This window comes from Lepus europaeus, chromosome 10 (genome assembly GCF_033115175.1).
Source record: "Lepus europaeus isolate LE1 chromosome 10, mLepTim1.pri, whole genome shotgun sequence".
Taxonomy (NCBI): domain Eukaryota; kingdom Metazoa; phylum Chordata; class Mammalia; order Lagomorpha; family Leporidae; genus Lepus; species Lepus europaeus.
Genome location: NC_084836.1, coordinates 798836 through 812153, shown reverse-complemented (window position 1 = coordinate 812153; position 13318 = coordinate 798836). Strand labels below are relative to the sequence as shown.

Here is a 13318-nt window from a genome sequence, read left to right as displayed (position 1 = left end):
AATGCTCCTGGGAAAGCAACAGAAGATGGCCCAAGTCCTTGGGCCCCTGCATCCATGTAGGAGACCTAAAAGAAGTTCCACTCCTGGCTTCCACCTGGCCCAGCCCCAGCCACTGCAGCCATTTGGGGTTGGAAGATCTCTGTCTCTCCCTTCCAAATAATCTTTAAAATAAATATATCTCGGCCGGCGCCATGGCTTAACAGGCTAATCCTCCGCCTTGCGGCGCCGGCACACCGGGTTCTAGTCCCGGTTGGGGCGCCGGATTCTATCCCGGTTGCCCCTCTTCCAGGCCAGCTCTCTGCTATGGCCCGGAGTGCAGTGGAGGATGGCCCAAGTGCTTGGGCCCTGCACCCCATGGGAGACCAGGATAAACACCTGGCTCCTGCCTTCGGATCAGCGCGGTGCACTGGCCACAGCGCACCGGCCGCGGCGGCCATTGGAGGGTGAACCAACGGCAAAGGAAGACCTTTCTCTCTGTCTCTCTCTCTCACTATCCACTCTGCCTGTCAAAAATAAATAAATAAATAAATATATCTCAAAAAAAAAAAAAAAAAAACAGCCGCAGCAGAGCAGCCGGCACTCTGATGGAATCCCAGTATCACAGGAGAGCAGCTTACCAAAAACTTCCTATATAAAAATCATATCATTGGGGCGCCGGGTTCTGTCCCGGTTGCCCCTCTTCCAGGCCAGCTCTCTGCTATGGCCCGGGAAGGCAGTGGAGGATGGCCCAAGTGCTTGGGCCCTGCACCCGCGTGGGAGACCAGGAGAAGCACCTGGCTCCTGATCAGCGAGATGCACCGGCCGCAGCGGCCATTGGAGGGTGAACCAACGGCAAAAAGGAAGACCTTTCTCTCTGTCTCTCTCTCTCACTATCCACTCTGCCTGTCAAAAAAAAAAAAAAAAATCATACCATAAAAAATAGAAAATAAACGCCATTGGAAGACATTTGTGCCTCCACGTGCACAGACACTGGACACTCGCTCACCTAGTGTCCCTAGCGTCACTCCGGACAGCACAACCCCAGGAAACAACCCCTCTGTTTTACACTGTACCCGAACCACTCTGCCAGAGCCCAGTCTGGCACAAATCTCCCCTTCAGCAGCTCAGCAAGGCGAATCCTTCTACCATGAGAAGCCCGAATTTGCCTGTCCAAGTGGACTGCTGGTGTGCACTGGGCCACACTCACGACTGGTCAACACAGCCGTGTCGGCACAGGACGGCGACACCTGCAGCTGTGAGGGAACCAGCAGGGGGTCGCCGAAGGCAACTGAGGAGGAGCTGAGGGCTCCTCGGTGGTGCCAGTCCAATTCCACTGTAGAGGACTCTGACCTGAGGGGGACAAACCGCTGCCCCAAGTACCCCTGGCCTCCTGTGTCCTGCTGTGGTGGGTGACTTTCAACCAGGATTTCCCAGTCCACCTGACGACAGACAGGCCAGCACCAAGCTGGGAAGGCAGGAGGCAGACACTCAACTTCCCATGTCCGGTGACAGGGACCCAGGGCCCCAAAGACCACCCGTTAGATGGCAGGAATCACACAGCAGTGTCACCATCGAGGGCGGCGGATGTCAGCACGCCTCCAGGAGACACACACAGCACACCTTCAGTGAGCCACTGGGAACCCCAGACAAGCCCACAATGAAGAACATTCTAGCAAAATGGGGGAGGGAGGAGGGCTGCCTCCTTCAAAAGTCAGTGTCAGTCCAGACTCAAGGAGGTGCCCGGACACCATGGCCACGGCAGCAGCTGACCTTGGACTGGGCTTTCACCCTGCAGAGGGACAAGGTCCCTGAGCAGGTCAGGCACGCAGGGCGCACAAGCTGGACACAAAGCCAGAGATGGGCAGGTCTCTGAGCCAAGTGCCTGAGTTGCCCACCACTTCACAAACTGAAGCTGTTTCCGGCAGACAAACAGCAGCTGCGAGGGTGCCCTGCTGCCTTCACCTGTTCCTGCAGGGAGGCCCCGCCTGCCCACCCACTGTTAGCCCAGGCAACACCCAGCTGGGAGCAGAGCGGGCCTGTGTGGCAATCACCTCTTCCCAGTAGCAGCAAAGAAAACTCCAAATAAATTGTCAACCTTATCCATGCCAAAAAGTAAGTATGATCACGTGAAGAGCTGTGGTCAGTTACACTGGAGGAGAACCTCTCTGCCTGCCCAGGCACAGAGCGCCTGCGGCCTGCAGACACTCAGCAAGCGTGACCCCAGAGAGGAGATGGGGGGGGGGCCCCCCCGCGGGGAAGAACTCAAGGGGGCAGAAGCACAGCAGGGCGGGCCAAGGAGTTCCAGTGACAGCGCGACGGTGGGACGCAGAGTCACAGAGCCAACAGCAGAGCACACTGACAAGCAGGGAGACACAGCCTGAGCACCCAGACTCCTCCCCAGCACTGTACTATCTGCTTCAACTCTTAACACAAACCCACCCACCAGAGGCGTCCTCCACCTCACCAGAGGACATCCCTGCAGGCTGCAGACCGAGGCCCCAGCACGTCAGTCGTCCGCGGTCTCTGCTCTCTTCCCAACACCACACACTGACTACACTGAAACAGCGGGGCACAGCAGGGCAAAGCCATGCAGATGAGAACAGCATCAACTCCTGCAGGGGTGTGACACGGACAGCGAGCGTTCCTGCAGGGGTGTGACACGGAGAGAGAGCTCCTGCAGGGGTGTGACACAGACAGCAAGAGCTCCTGCAGGGGTGTGACACAGACAGCAAGGGCCCCTGCAGGGGTGTGACACGGACAGCGAGCGTTCCTGCAGGGGTGTGACACGGAGAGAGAGCTCCTGCAGGGGTGTGACACGGACAGCGAGAGCTCCTGCAGGGGTGTGACACAGACAGCAAGGGCCCCTGCAGGGGTGTGACATGGACAGTGAGAGCTCCTGCAGGGGTGTGACACATACAGCGAGGGCTCCTGCAGGGGTGTGACGTGGACAGAGGGAGCTCCTGCAGGGGTGTGACACAGACAGCGAGGGCTCCTGCAGGGGTGTGACATGGACAGTGAGAGCTCCTGCAGGGGTGTGACACAGACAGAGAGCTCCTGCAGGGGTGTGACACAGACAGTGAGAGCTCCTGCAGGGGTGTGACACAGACAGCAAGGGCCCCTGCAGGGGTGTGACACGGACAGCGAGAGCTCCTGCAGGGGTGTGACGTGGACAGTGAGAGCTCCTGCAGGGGTGTGACACGGACAGAGAGCGCCTGCAGGAATGTGACACGCACAGTGAGGGTTCCTACAGGGGTGTGACACAGACAGCAAAAGTTCCTGCAGGGGTGTGACACGCACAGCGAGGGCTCCTGCAGGGGTGTGACGTGGACAGCGAGAGCTCCTCAGGGGTGTGACACAGACAGCAAAAGTTCCTGCAGGGGCGTGACACGGACAATGAGAGCTCCTGCAGGGGTGTGACACGCACAGCGAGGGCTCCTGCAGGGGTGTGACACAGACAGCAAAAGTTCCTGCAGGGGTGTGACACGGACAGCAAGAGCCCCTGCAGGGGTGTGACACGCACAGCGAGGGCTCCTGCAGGGGTGTGACGTGGACAGTGAGAGCTCCTGCAGGGGTGTGACGTGGACAGTGAGAGCTCCTGCAGGGGTGTGACGGCGAGAGCACCTCAGGGGTGTGACACAGACAGCGAGGGCCCCTGCAGGGGTGTGACATGGACAGCGAGGGGACGGCCAAGTTCCTGCAGGACGCCTCAGCCCCAACACGGGGAGGAACCTGGCAGAGGCGGGACCCGTCCTGCCCTGCTTGCTCCACAGCGGCTTTCACAACCTGGACTTTCGGCTCCTGAGCCGTCCTCGTGTGTATTTCCAGAGCGGCCACTATTGCAGATGTAACACAGTCTGCTTCCCATTGCCCACACCGGGAGAGCGCCCTGACGCCTCCCAGCCCACACCCACAGCGTCTGGGAGGCGCCCAGGCAGCACCTCCTGTCTCCCAAGTCCATGGCAGATCAAACTTCCACACTGTAGAGGCACCTGGACTTACAAAGCAGTTGGATCTTCATCTGACAATGCGCTGAATACCCCAACCTACCAGACGGCGTCACTTAGCCCAACCCACCTTTAATGTGCTCACAACACTCACACGTCAGCCCACAGTGGGGCAGGATCGCCCAGCACAAAGCCTGTGTTATAAAACAACACTGAGAGTCTCATGTACAAACACAGACGGCCGTTTCTGTGGACTTGAAAACACAACACATAATATCCAAAAACGCGGGCCCCCGCCCACCGCGGAATGGCAGCTGTTTTCCTTCCTGGTGCGGCACTGGAAGCTGTGTCCGCGGCACAGCCCAGCCTCACACGAGGACCGCCGTGACCAGTGCTAGCCTGGGAGGAGATCCGAACTCAGTACTCAGAGTGGGGCTCCTGCTGAACACTGCGAGGCCAAACACGCCTCCGCTGAGCACTCTAGGTCACGGACCATCCAGACAATAAAACCAACAGCCAGAAACAGAGAGCACAGAGCAGGAGACGACGAAGACGGCCAGAACCCCAGTTACACACGGGACAGACCCACTCTGTAACGAAGGGCCCGTGCGTCCCTATCAGGTGGCTGGGCAGGGCAGAGCCTGGGGACCACGCTGTGAGTGACACCACGCTCCAGGAAACCCACCCTGATCCTTAACCAAGCGTCCTTCAGAGTTTGTGGGAAAAGGGAATTAAAGTTAGATTTATTCTGGCATACACCAAGGAAATTTGAAACCCACGCGTGGCTTCCTCTTAACACTCATTCTGCATAACTTTCTTGGAGACTGCCCTCCTGTAACCTGCACCTCTGCAGACAGCGATTTCCGGGTAAATTGTCCAAGTGGCTCACGGGACCTGAAGGAGTCTGGACCAGAGTCACGCCGAGGCCGGGAGCGGCCCCAAGAGCACCCACAATGGGAGTCACCAGGCTGGAGGCAGGGACCTGCAGGCACCTCTCCAAGGACCCAGGAAGTCCCAACCTTACCTGTCCCTCCCCTTCCAGAAACTTCCTCTCCCCCACATGCCCCGTCCCCTCCTCACAAAGCAGAATCCAATAGTCTAGTGACCAGAGGGGGAGCCAGTCAGAGGGGCAGGGGAGGGGGCTCGAGTAGTGACCAGAGGGGGAGCCAGAGGGGCAGGGAGGGGGCTCGTGTTAGGTAGAGGGTTAAGCTGCCACTTGTGACCCCATCATCCCATGTGAGTGCTGGTTCGTGTCCCAGCTGCTCCATTTCTAATCCATCTCCCTAATACACCTGGGAAAGCAGCAAAGGATGGTCCAAGTGCTTGGACTCCTGCCAATCACTCGGGAGACACTGACAGGGTTCCTGGCTCCTAACTTCAGCCTGGCCCAGGCCTGGCACTTATGGCCATTTGGGAAGTGAACCAACGGATGGAAGATCTCTTGACTCCGTTTCTCTGTAACTCTGCCTTTCAAATAAATAAATATATTTTTTAAGACTTATTTATTTATTTGAAAGGCAGAGTTAGAGAGGCAGGCAGAGAGACAGAGGTCTCTCGTCCACTGGTTCACTCCCCAGAGGGCCACAACAGCCATCTGGAAGAGCACCCCGTAACCAGTGCCAGTTCACTCTTCTCTGGGTCTCCCATGTGGGCTGCAGGGCAGAGCACCTGAGCCGTCCCTGCTGCCTCCCAGGGTGCCCACTGGCAGGAGCTGGACCAGAAACTGCAGCTCTGGGCTTGACTGGGCACTCTCATGAGACGCAGGCAACCTAGGCAGTGGCTCAACCTGGTGCCCACAGCAGGCACTCCAGGCTGTGTCTGGTTTCTGTTTTTAAGATGTATTTATTTATTTGAGAGGCAGAGGGGCAGAGAGAGAGAGAGAGAGAGAGAGAGAGAAAATCAATCGATCTTCCATCCACTGGCTCACTCCCCAAATGGCCACAATAGCCAGAGCTGGGCAGATCTGAAGCCAGGAGCCAGGAGCTTCTTCCAGGTCTCCCACATGGGCGCAGGGGCCCAAGCATTTCGGCCATCTTCCACTGCTTTCCCAGGACATAGCAGAGAGCTGGATCAGAAGTGGAGCAGCCAGGACTCGAACCAGCACCCATATGGGATGACAGCACTGCAGGTGGCAGCTTTACTCGCTACACCACAGTGCCGGCCCCTTGAGAATTTTTTAACCTGCTGGAATTATAAAAGCAATCATGATCCCCACAAACAGGCTCTGCTCTCTATGCAAAGAATAAGGGAGACCCACAACAGCTCACGTGTCTATGTCCCTCTTGCAGTGGGACTGACCCGCTCCAGAGGTGGCCTGGAGCACCACGTCCTGACAGAAGCTCTAGACCGTCCTGCACCAAAGGCCGTGGGAAGTACACTGCCTGAACACCTACACATGGGATACAGAACAACCAGCAGCAGTCAGGAGGCTTCGTGGCCAGCTACGCTCGATTCGGTGAGGCACCTGATCCATCAGCCACATCTCAGAGCACAGCAGGGCTGCAAACCCTGGCTTCAGGCTGTGCTGGCCTCCAACCACCTAAGTACTCCTGCCCCTCACAACCTCATGAGGCAGGCCCAGCACTGTGTGAGCACTGCGTGGCCAGCAGACCACGGGTGCCAGGAGCTGCTCTTGGGGTAGCCAGGTGGCTGGAAATGCCACAGAAAACTCGAAACTGGAGGCTCAGGCAACCCAGTCCACAAGGTCTACAGCACCTGTCCAGGCATCCTCTTTAGCTCTTCTCAATGCTAACAGAGCAGTCACACCCTACATTAGGACAAGGGGGAAAAAAAAAAGCATGGGCCCGACTGCACCTTAGGATACGAAATGTTTAGGTCTGGAGGCCAGCATCGAGTGACGCCGGCATCCCCCGGAGGCTCCAGTTCAGAGCTGTGGCTCCAATGCAGCCCCTGCTAATTAATGCACCTGGGAAACCAGTGGGAGAGGCCCAAGTGCGTGGGCCCTGCACCCACACAGGAGACCCTAATGGAATGTCAGGCTCCTGGTTTCAGCCTGGTCCAGCATCAGCTGCTGTAGCCACCTGGGGAGTGAACCAGCAGATGCAAGATCTCTGTCCCTCCCTTTAGCTGTGCCTTTTAAATAAAGGAAGGAAAGAGCAAAGAAAGGACGGGAGAGGGAGGGAAAAAATGGATTAAGTGTTCTTCCCGGGGACCCAGGGCCACCCCAGGCCCGTCTGCCCGCCCACCAGAGCTGTCATTTCCAATAGCTGAACACCAGAGGGCACGGGGAGGGATCCCCACAGACCCCACCCTCACCTGGAGCAGGCGACCCCACAGTGCTGGCCAGAGGAGGGAGCACTTCACACTTGTGTCTTTTCAACTGTCAGCTCACATTTTTTGTCTTTCACCTCAATTTCCTTAGACTGAAATGTTCAGTCTTCTTGAGTCTTTGATACAAATCCTACACTATCTGGCTCATTAGTAGAAACAGAAGTGAAGCCAAAGCCAGCTGACCATCTGCAGATCCCCGGTTCTGTCAGGACTCTCTGGCTGAGGGGTGAGCGCTTTCTGTTCGCTGTGTCTGAAGCCATCCTACTCAGTGTGTACTGCTCTACAAAAGTAACAAAGTTCCACTTTGAGAAAAGTCAGCAAAATAAATATTTACAAAACCATTCTAATTCTTTTATTTGATTAGTTAATTAATCTGAAGGATAAAGAGACAGAGATCTTCCAACTGCTGGTTCAATTCCCTCAAGCGCCCACAACAGTCAGAGCTACCAGGCCAAAGCCAGCAGCCAGGAGCTCAGTTTTTCCAGGTGGGTGGCAGGGATTCAACTACTAAGCTGTGCTGCCTCCCGGGGTGCACACTGGCAGGGAGCCAGACACCAACCAGACATCCCGAGCGGGGACCCCACTGCGTGCTGAACACCTGCCCCTGAGCTCCAAACCTCAGCACAAAGGCAGGGCCTGCTCCCCTGGGGGTGGTACCTGCGTTCTAAGTGGCAGACCCACACCTCAGCACCCAGCCAGTCAGCTGGCTGTACCGTGCACGGACTGGAGGCAGGAAATCAGTGCCCAGAAGTAATACCAGAGCTAGGACGCAACGTGCTGAAGGGGATTTTCACTCTCAACAATAAAAACCTCCTCAAAGTCTCTCCTCCACTCAATCTGCAGGACTAAGAATCTGACTGACAGGTGAGTCACTCTGATCACCAAACAGCCCCTGTGACAAGACGCGAGGCCAACTGCTCTCAGGAGCGGGTATGTTCCCTCGGCACCACAGCATCTCGAAGCCACAGCTCTAAGTCATCACCTCCTCCGAGCAGGAAGCTCTCCAGTGGGCGGAGGAGGAGTGGCTCACCTGGAAACCAGTGCTCACCTGGCGGTCACGGCTCCAGCGTGAACTCCTCGAGTCATTCACCTCTCACTCTTCAGAGGAAGAGCGCGTGGAAAACAACAAGGGGCCAGCACTGTGGTGCAGTGGGCAACGCCACAGCCTGCAACACGAGCAGCTCAAAGCCTGCCAGTTGGTGTCTGCTCCACTTCTGATCCAGCTCCCTCCCTGCCATGGCCTGGGAGGGAGGAGAGCCAGAGCAGAGCTGGAAGACCACCACCGCCTGCGCGAGGAGAGCCAGAGCAGAGCTGGAAGACCACCACCGCCTGCGCGACCACTTTGCTTCATTTCTCAACAACTTGGTGTTGTTTTACATCCTACAAGCCCAAGCGTTGGTGGACAGGAACCCGGCGGAGCACAGCATTTCATGGTGTCCGAAATGCTGACAGAATCTGGGTGCCATGAGACCTGGAGACCCTGGTTAAGGGAACGTTATGCTCACCACGCCAGCCTCTGGCCTGTGTGACGGAAGCCACACAAATCACCTCAGACAGAGTACAACCTTTTATAATATCTGGGTCCCAAAAAACTCAGCGATCAGACCCGCCTGTGAGGAGTCTCGGGAAGCTGCATCCACAGGAAGCGCAGTGAGGGTCTCTCGTGCCCCCTAGACCCGACCCAGGTCCTCCCGCGCCCGACGCTCCATGTGCGTACCTCTGCGGGGGGATGTACGGAGCACACACCGTCGGGAGGCCCGCGCAGGGCTCGGCCAGGGCTTTCTTCGCCTTTTTCGCTTTCTTCCTCACCTTCGACGAGGGCCGGGCTGCCCGGACAGAGGTCTCTTTTCGACAGATCCCGTTCTTCACCTCGCCGTCGCCGTAAATGTTCAGAGGCCTCCGGGTGCAACCTGGAGGCGTGTGGACGTCACAGTAGGCGGTCTTTCTGACCGAGAAGGTGGTCCCGCCCCCCGAGAGCTCCTTCACAGGCTCCATCTTCATGTACAAGCCAGCCTTCTGGGCACACGTCACGTGGAACGCTGTGTAGCAGTTCGCTTTGTGGCACTGAATGCAGGCGCCCACGCCCTTCTGCTTACAGAGGTAGCAGGTCAGTTTCCAGCGGGCGGGCGGGATGTTCCTCACCCCATCAATGGGCTCAATGAACACCGTGTTGGCAAAACCGACCTCCGGGATCCACAGGGCACACACCACGTGGCCCCAGCGGTCGTCATCGGTCTTTTTGAAGGCACCGCCCTTGTTGGGGCACAGCACGCAGTCGGCGGGCCGGGCCCGGGACTGCAGGCAGTGGCGGCAGAGCCACTGGCCCTCAGGGATGTAGGGCACCCCGTAGCACTCCTGGTGCACGGCCAGGTTGCACATGTCACAGAAGAGGATCACGTTGCTGTTCTGGCACTCGCCGTCCATGCAGATGCAGCACACGGCGTCCTCGTCGATCAGGCACTGCTGCTCGCCCTGCTTCTGGTTCTCGCAGTAGGACTCCTTCTCGAAGCGGTCCATCAGGAACTCGAACATGCTCTGCGACACGGCCGAGACGCAGTCGCCCTTCCGCTTCTCGTTGACGATCTCCAGCCAGGCATAGTCCTCCTCGTCCATGTCATACTCCACCTCGTTGTCCAGCTCCTCCGCCGACTTCTCGACGAACTTGTAGTACACAGGCGGCCTGCGGGGCGCGGACGGCGGGCTGTACTCCACGATCCGCACCTTGGGCTCGGGCAGCGCGCTGGCGGAGCTCGGCGTGCCGTGGGCGCTGGGGAGGGCGTCGCTTTTCTTCTTGACTCTGTTGTTTTTGTGACGCTTAGTTCTTAAGCAAACAGGCGGCCTCTCCCGGTTCTCCTTGTTGCTGTTGCACTCACTCATCTCCTGCGCGGTGAGGTCATCTTCTAATATGATCTCCAGGGGATCAAAAATACTGATCCTGTGCAAACGCCCTTCAATCTCTATCTCGACCATCCTCTGAGCCTGCGCGTACGTGAGCGTCTCTCGCGTGGGGGAGTGTTTAACACTGCACGGGGAGGAGGGGTGTCTCGCTGCAGAGCCTCGATGGCATCGTCCTTTCCTCCTCATTTGGTAATGATTACCTAAAATAAAATCACACCGGGGTTAGTCCCAGGCAGAGCAACAAAACTACGTGAGAAAACCACGAAAGCACCTCGGGCAGAGCTAGCCAATCAACTCAACCCTCAATCAAAATGAAACACACAGCTCACGTATTGCTGAGACTTCCAAAACCGCTCATCCCAAAACTCACGGCCACGGTCAATACCCCTGCAACAGTGCCTCCTCCCCAGACCACAGGGTAACTGCCAGGACAGAAGAGCGAGCCGTGGAACCAGGAAGGGAGGCAGCATGGAGGAGCAGCCCCCGAGGGCTCCTGCCAACTGCCCCAAGCCCCCTCCAGAGCGCTGGGATTCCCAGCTTTTGCTGGCTAAAGCCAGCAGGTGTAACCCCGACCCTCACCTCTGCCCACAGGTGTAGTGTCGGGCTGACTGGCTGGTGTGCAGCTGGTCCCCCATTAGTCCACGCACAGGGCTAACCCACAGTTCAGGTGGGCACTGGGTCCCAACGCTCTGCCTACACTGCTCTCTACTCCCCACTGCTGCCCCCAGAGCGCCTCCACCAGCCCAAGTGCACCTCCTCCCAGTGTGGCACCCCTGCTGGGGGCTGGGAACTTCCGGAGTCCAACAACATACCGAGGCAGGAGACTAGGGCCTGTCCACCCTCTCCGCAAACTGTCCCCACGTGCGCTGAGGCACAGACACACCAGCCACTCCAGGACTTGCGGGGAGCTGTGCACTGCTCTGGGGGGTGTCTCCAAGCCCGGAGGGCCCAATCCAACAGTGCAGAACCTCAGCAGTGACACTGAGGAAACCAGTGGGGCAAGTTAACCTGCCCCAGCCTCGGGGCATTTCTCAGCCCAGCCTGACCACTGTGCTGGCCTCCAGGGGACAACACCAGGGGAGGAGACGCTCTGCACCGCCGGCAGAGGCTCCGCCCAGAGGGTCCCCTGCACGGGTCCAGGTGCCTCGAAACCTGCCCACCAGGACTTAAGAGAAGCTGCTCTCTTCGGCGGAGGGGACCAGTGAGCTCCCAGCCCACACTTCCACCGACCGCCGGCACTCACGGCCTGGCAGTGAGCGAGCTGGACCTCTGGAAGGGCCGGCCAACAGCAGGCTTCGCCATCAATCCTGAAAGGCATCCCAGCAAGCCCCAAACGCAGAGCCCTCGCGCGGTGGGGTCTTCCAGCAGCCGGGGGTCGGCCACGCCCCAACTCACCCGCCGCGGGGCCTCCCGGCGCCGCCCCTCGGACCCCGGCCCCGACGGGCAGGGCCAGCTCCTCCTGTCATTACCGAGCTGCGGCCCGAGCAACAGTTGGTTCCAACCAAACCGGCAATTTTCTCGACAGCGGCGCCCAGCGCTCCGGCTGCGACCCGGCCTCCCACACCCACGCGGCCCGCGCGTCCGGCCCCGTCCGCGAGGCGCGCTTCCCCGCACGTGGGCCCCGGGCTCTGCGCACACCCGCGGCTGCGGGAACCAGTGCGGGAAACACAGCCGAGCTGCGGGCAACGGGCGGCCGCGGCGGCGCCGGGACCCACGCACCCGGCCCGGGCGCGAGCCGGGACCCCGTGTCCGCACCGGACCGCGCGGACCCCACGGAAAGTTTCTCCTCCCGCCCAGGCCGCGCGCGCCGGGCCCCGCCACGCCTGGCAGGCTGCGGGGCGAGGCCGCCGGGGAGCTCCGGTCCCGCGGGCGAGCCGGGCCGCCCGGTTACGTAACGCGCCCCGCCGGCGGCCCCGGCCCGGCCCGGACTCCGGGCGGGACCCTCGCCCGCGCGCAGCGGCCGCCCGCCCGCCCGCCCCGCGCCCCGCCCCGCGGCCCCCGCGGCCCCGCGGCCGCCCCGGCCCGGCGGCTCCGCCCGGCCGCCCGCGCCCCGCCGCCGCCGCCCCGGCCGCCCGGCCGCCCGCCCGCGGACAATGCGGAGCCGCCGCCGTCGCAAACATGGCGCCCGCACCCCCACCCCGGAGGCCGGCCGAGGCGGCGGCGGGCCGCGACTCCGGAGCCCTCCCGGCCGCCCGCGCCCACTCACCTCCGGGGCGCCGCGGCCGCGGGAGCCCGGCGGGCGGGCGGCGGGCACGGGGGCGGCGCGGCCGAGGCGGCGCTAATGGCGCCCGCGGCTCCTCCGCCAACGGCCGCGCAGGCCGGGCCCCGCCGCCGCTCAGGGCGCGGGCGAATGGCCGCGGCGGCTGCGGGCCCGGCGGGGCGGCCGCGGGCGCGGGCGCGGCTCGCGCGGCGCCGGCTGGGCCCGGCTGCAGGCCCGGCTCGGGGCCCGGCCGGCGGGCGCGGGGACGGGGCGGGGACGAGCGCGGGTCGGGCGCGGGGCTGCTCAGACGCCCGGGCCGGCCGCTCGCTCCCCAGCGAAGCAAACAATGCGGCTCCGCTCCGCCCGGCGCCTGCGTGCGAGGCGCGCCCCGCCCGCCGCCGCCATGACGCGGCCGCGCGGCGCCGGGGGCGGGGCCGGGGCGGGGCCGGGGCGGGGCCGGGGCGGGGCCGCGGCTGCGGAGCGCGGGGGCCGCGCGGGCCGGGGTCGGCTCGGGCGGGGGCCGGGGTGCTGAGGGGGACCGGGCACCCGGGGTCGGGGTCCTGAGGAAATCCAGTGTTCGGGCACTGAGGGTGGAGGTCCTGGGACCCGGGGTCGGGGTCCTGAGGGGTTCTTGGACCGGGGGTCGGGTCCTGAGGAAATCCAGTGTTCGCAGACTGAGGGTGGAGGTCCTGGGACCCGGGGTCGGGGTCCTGAGGGGTTCTTGGACCGGGGGTCGGGTCCTGAGGGGTTCTTGGACCGGGGGTCAGGTCCTGAGGGGTTCTTGGACCGGGGGTCGGGGTCCTGAGGGGTTCTTGGACCGGGGGTCGGGTCCTGAGGGGTTCTTGGACCGGGGGTCGGGTCCTGAGGAAATCCAGTGTTCGCGGACTGAGGGTGGAGGTCCTGGGACCCGGGGTCGGGGTCCTGAGGGGTTCTTGGACCGGGGGTCGGGTCCTGAGGGGTTCTTGGACCGGGGGTCGGGTCCTGAGGAAATCCAGTGTTCGCGGAC

The 13318-nt window shown here is 61.2% G+C and overlaps 1 protein-coding gene across 4 annotated transcripts in view; it reads right to left on the bottom strand.

Annotated features, from left to right (window-relative positions):
- BRD1 (bromodomain containing 1) overlaps positions 1-12368 on the bottom strand; it is a 44799-nt gene extending 32431 nt beyond the window's left edge. For 3 of the 4 annotated variants that reach the window (XR_009866929.1, XM_062202655.1, XM_062202658.1), the window contains exons 1-2: positions 12319-12368; positions 8932-10312 (exon numbers count right to left, since the gene is read on the bottom strand). Coding sequence is in view for 3 of the 4 variants with exons in the window: in XM_062202655.1 (XP_062058639.1) it covers positions 8932-10298 (1367 nt within the window). In the remaining variant the exon portion in view is untranslated. Of the gene's footprint in view, positions 1-8931; positions 10313-11507; positions 11677-12318 lie in introns of those variants that run through there. The other variant, XM_062202657.1, reaches the window with a different exon arrangement.
- Positions 12369-13318: the final 950 nt, after the last annotated feature.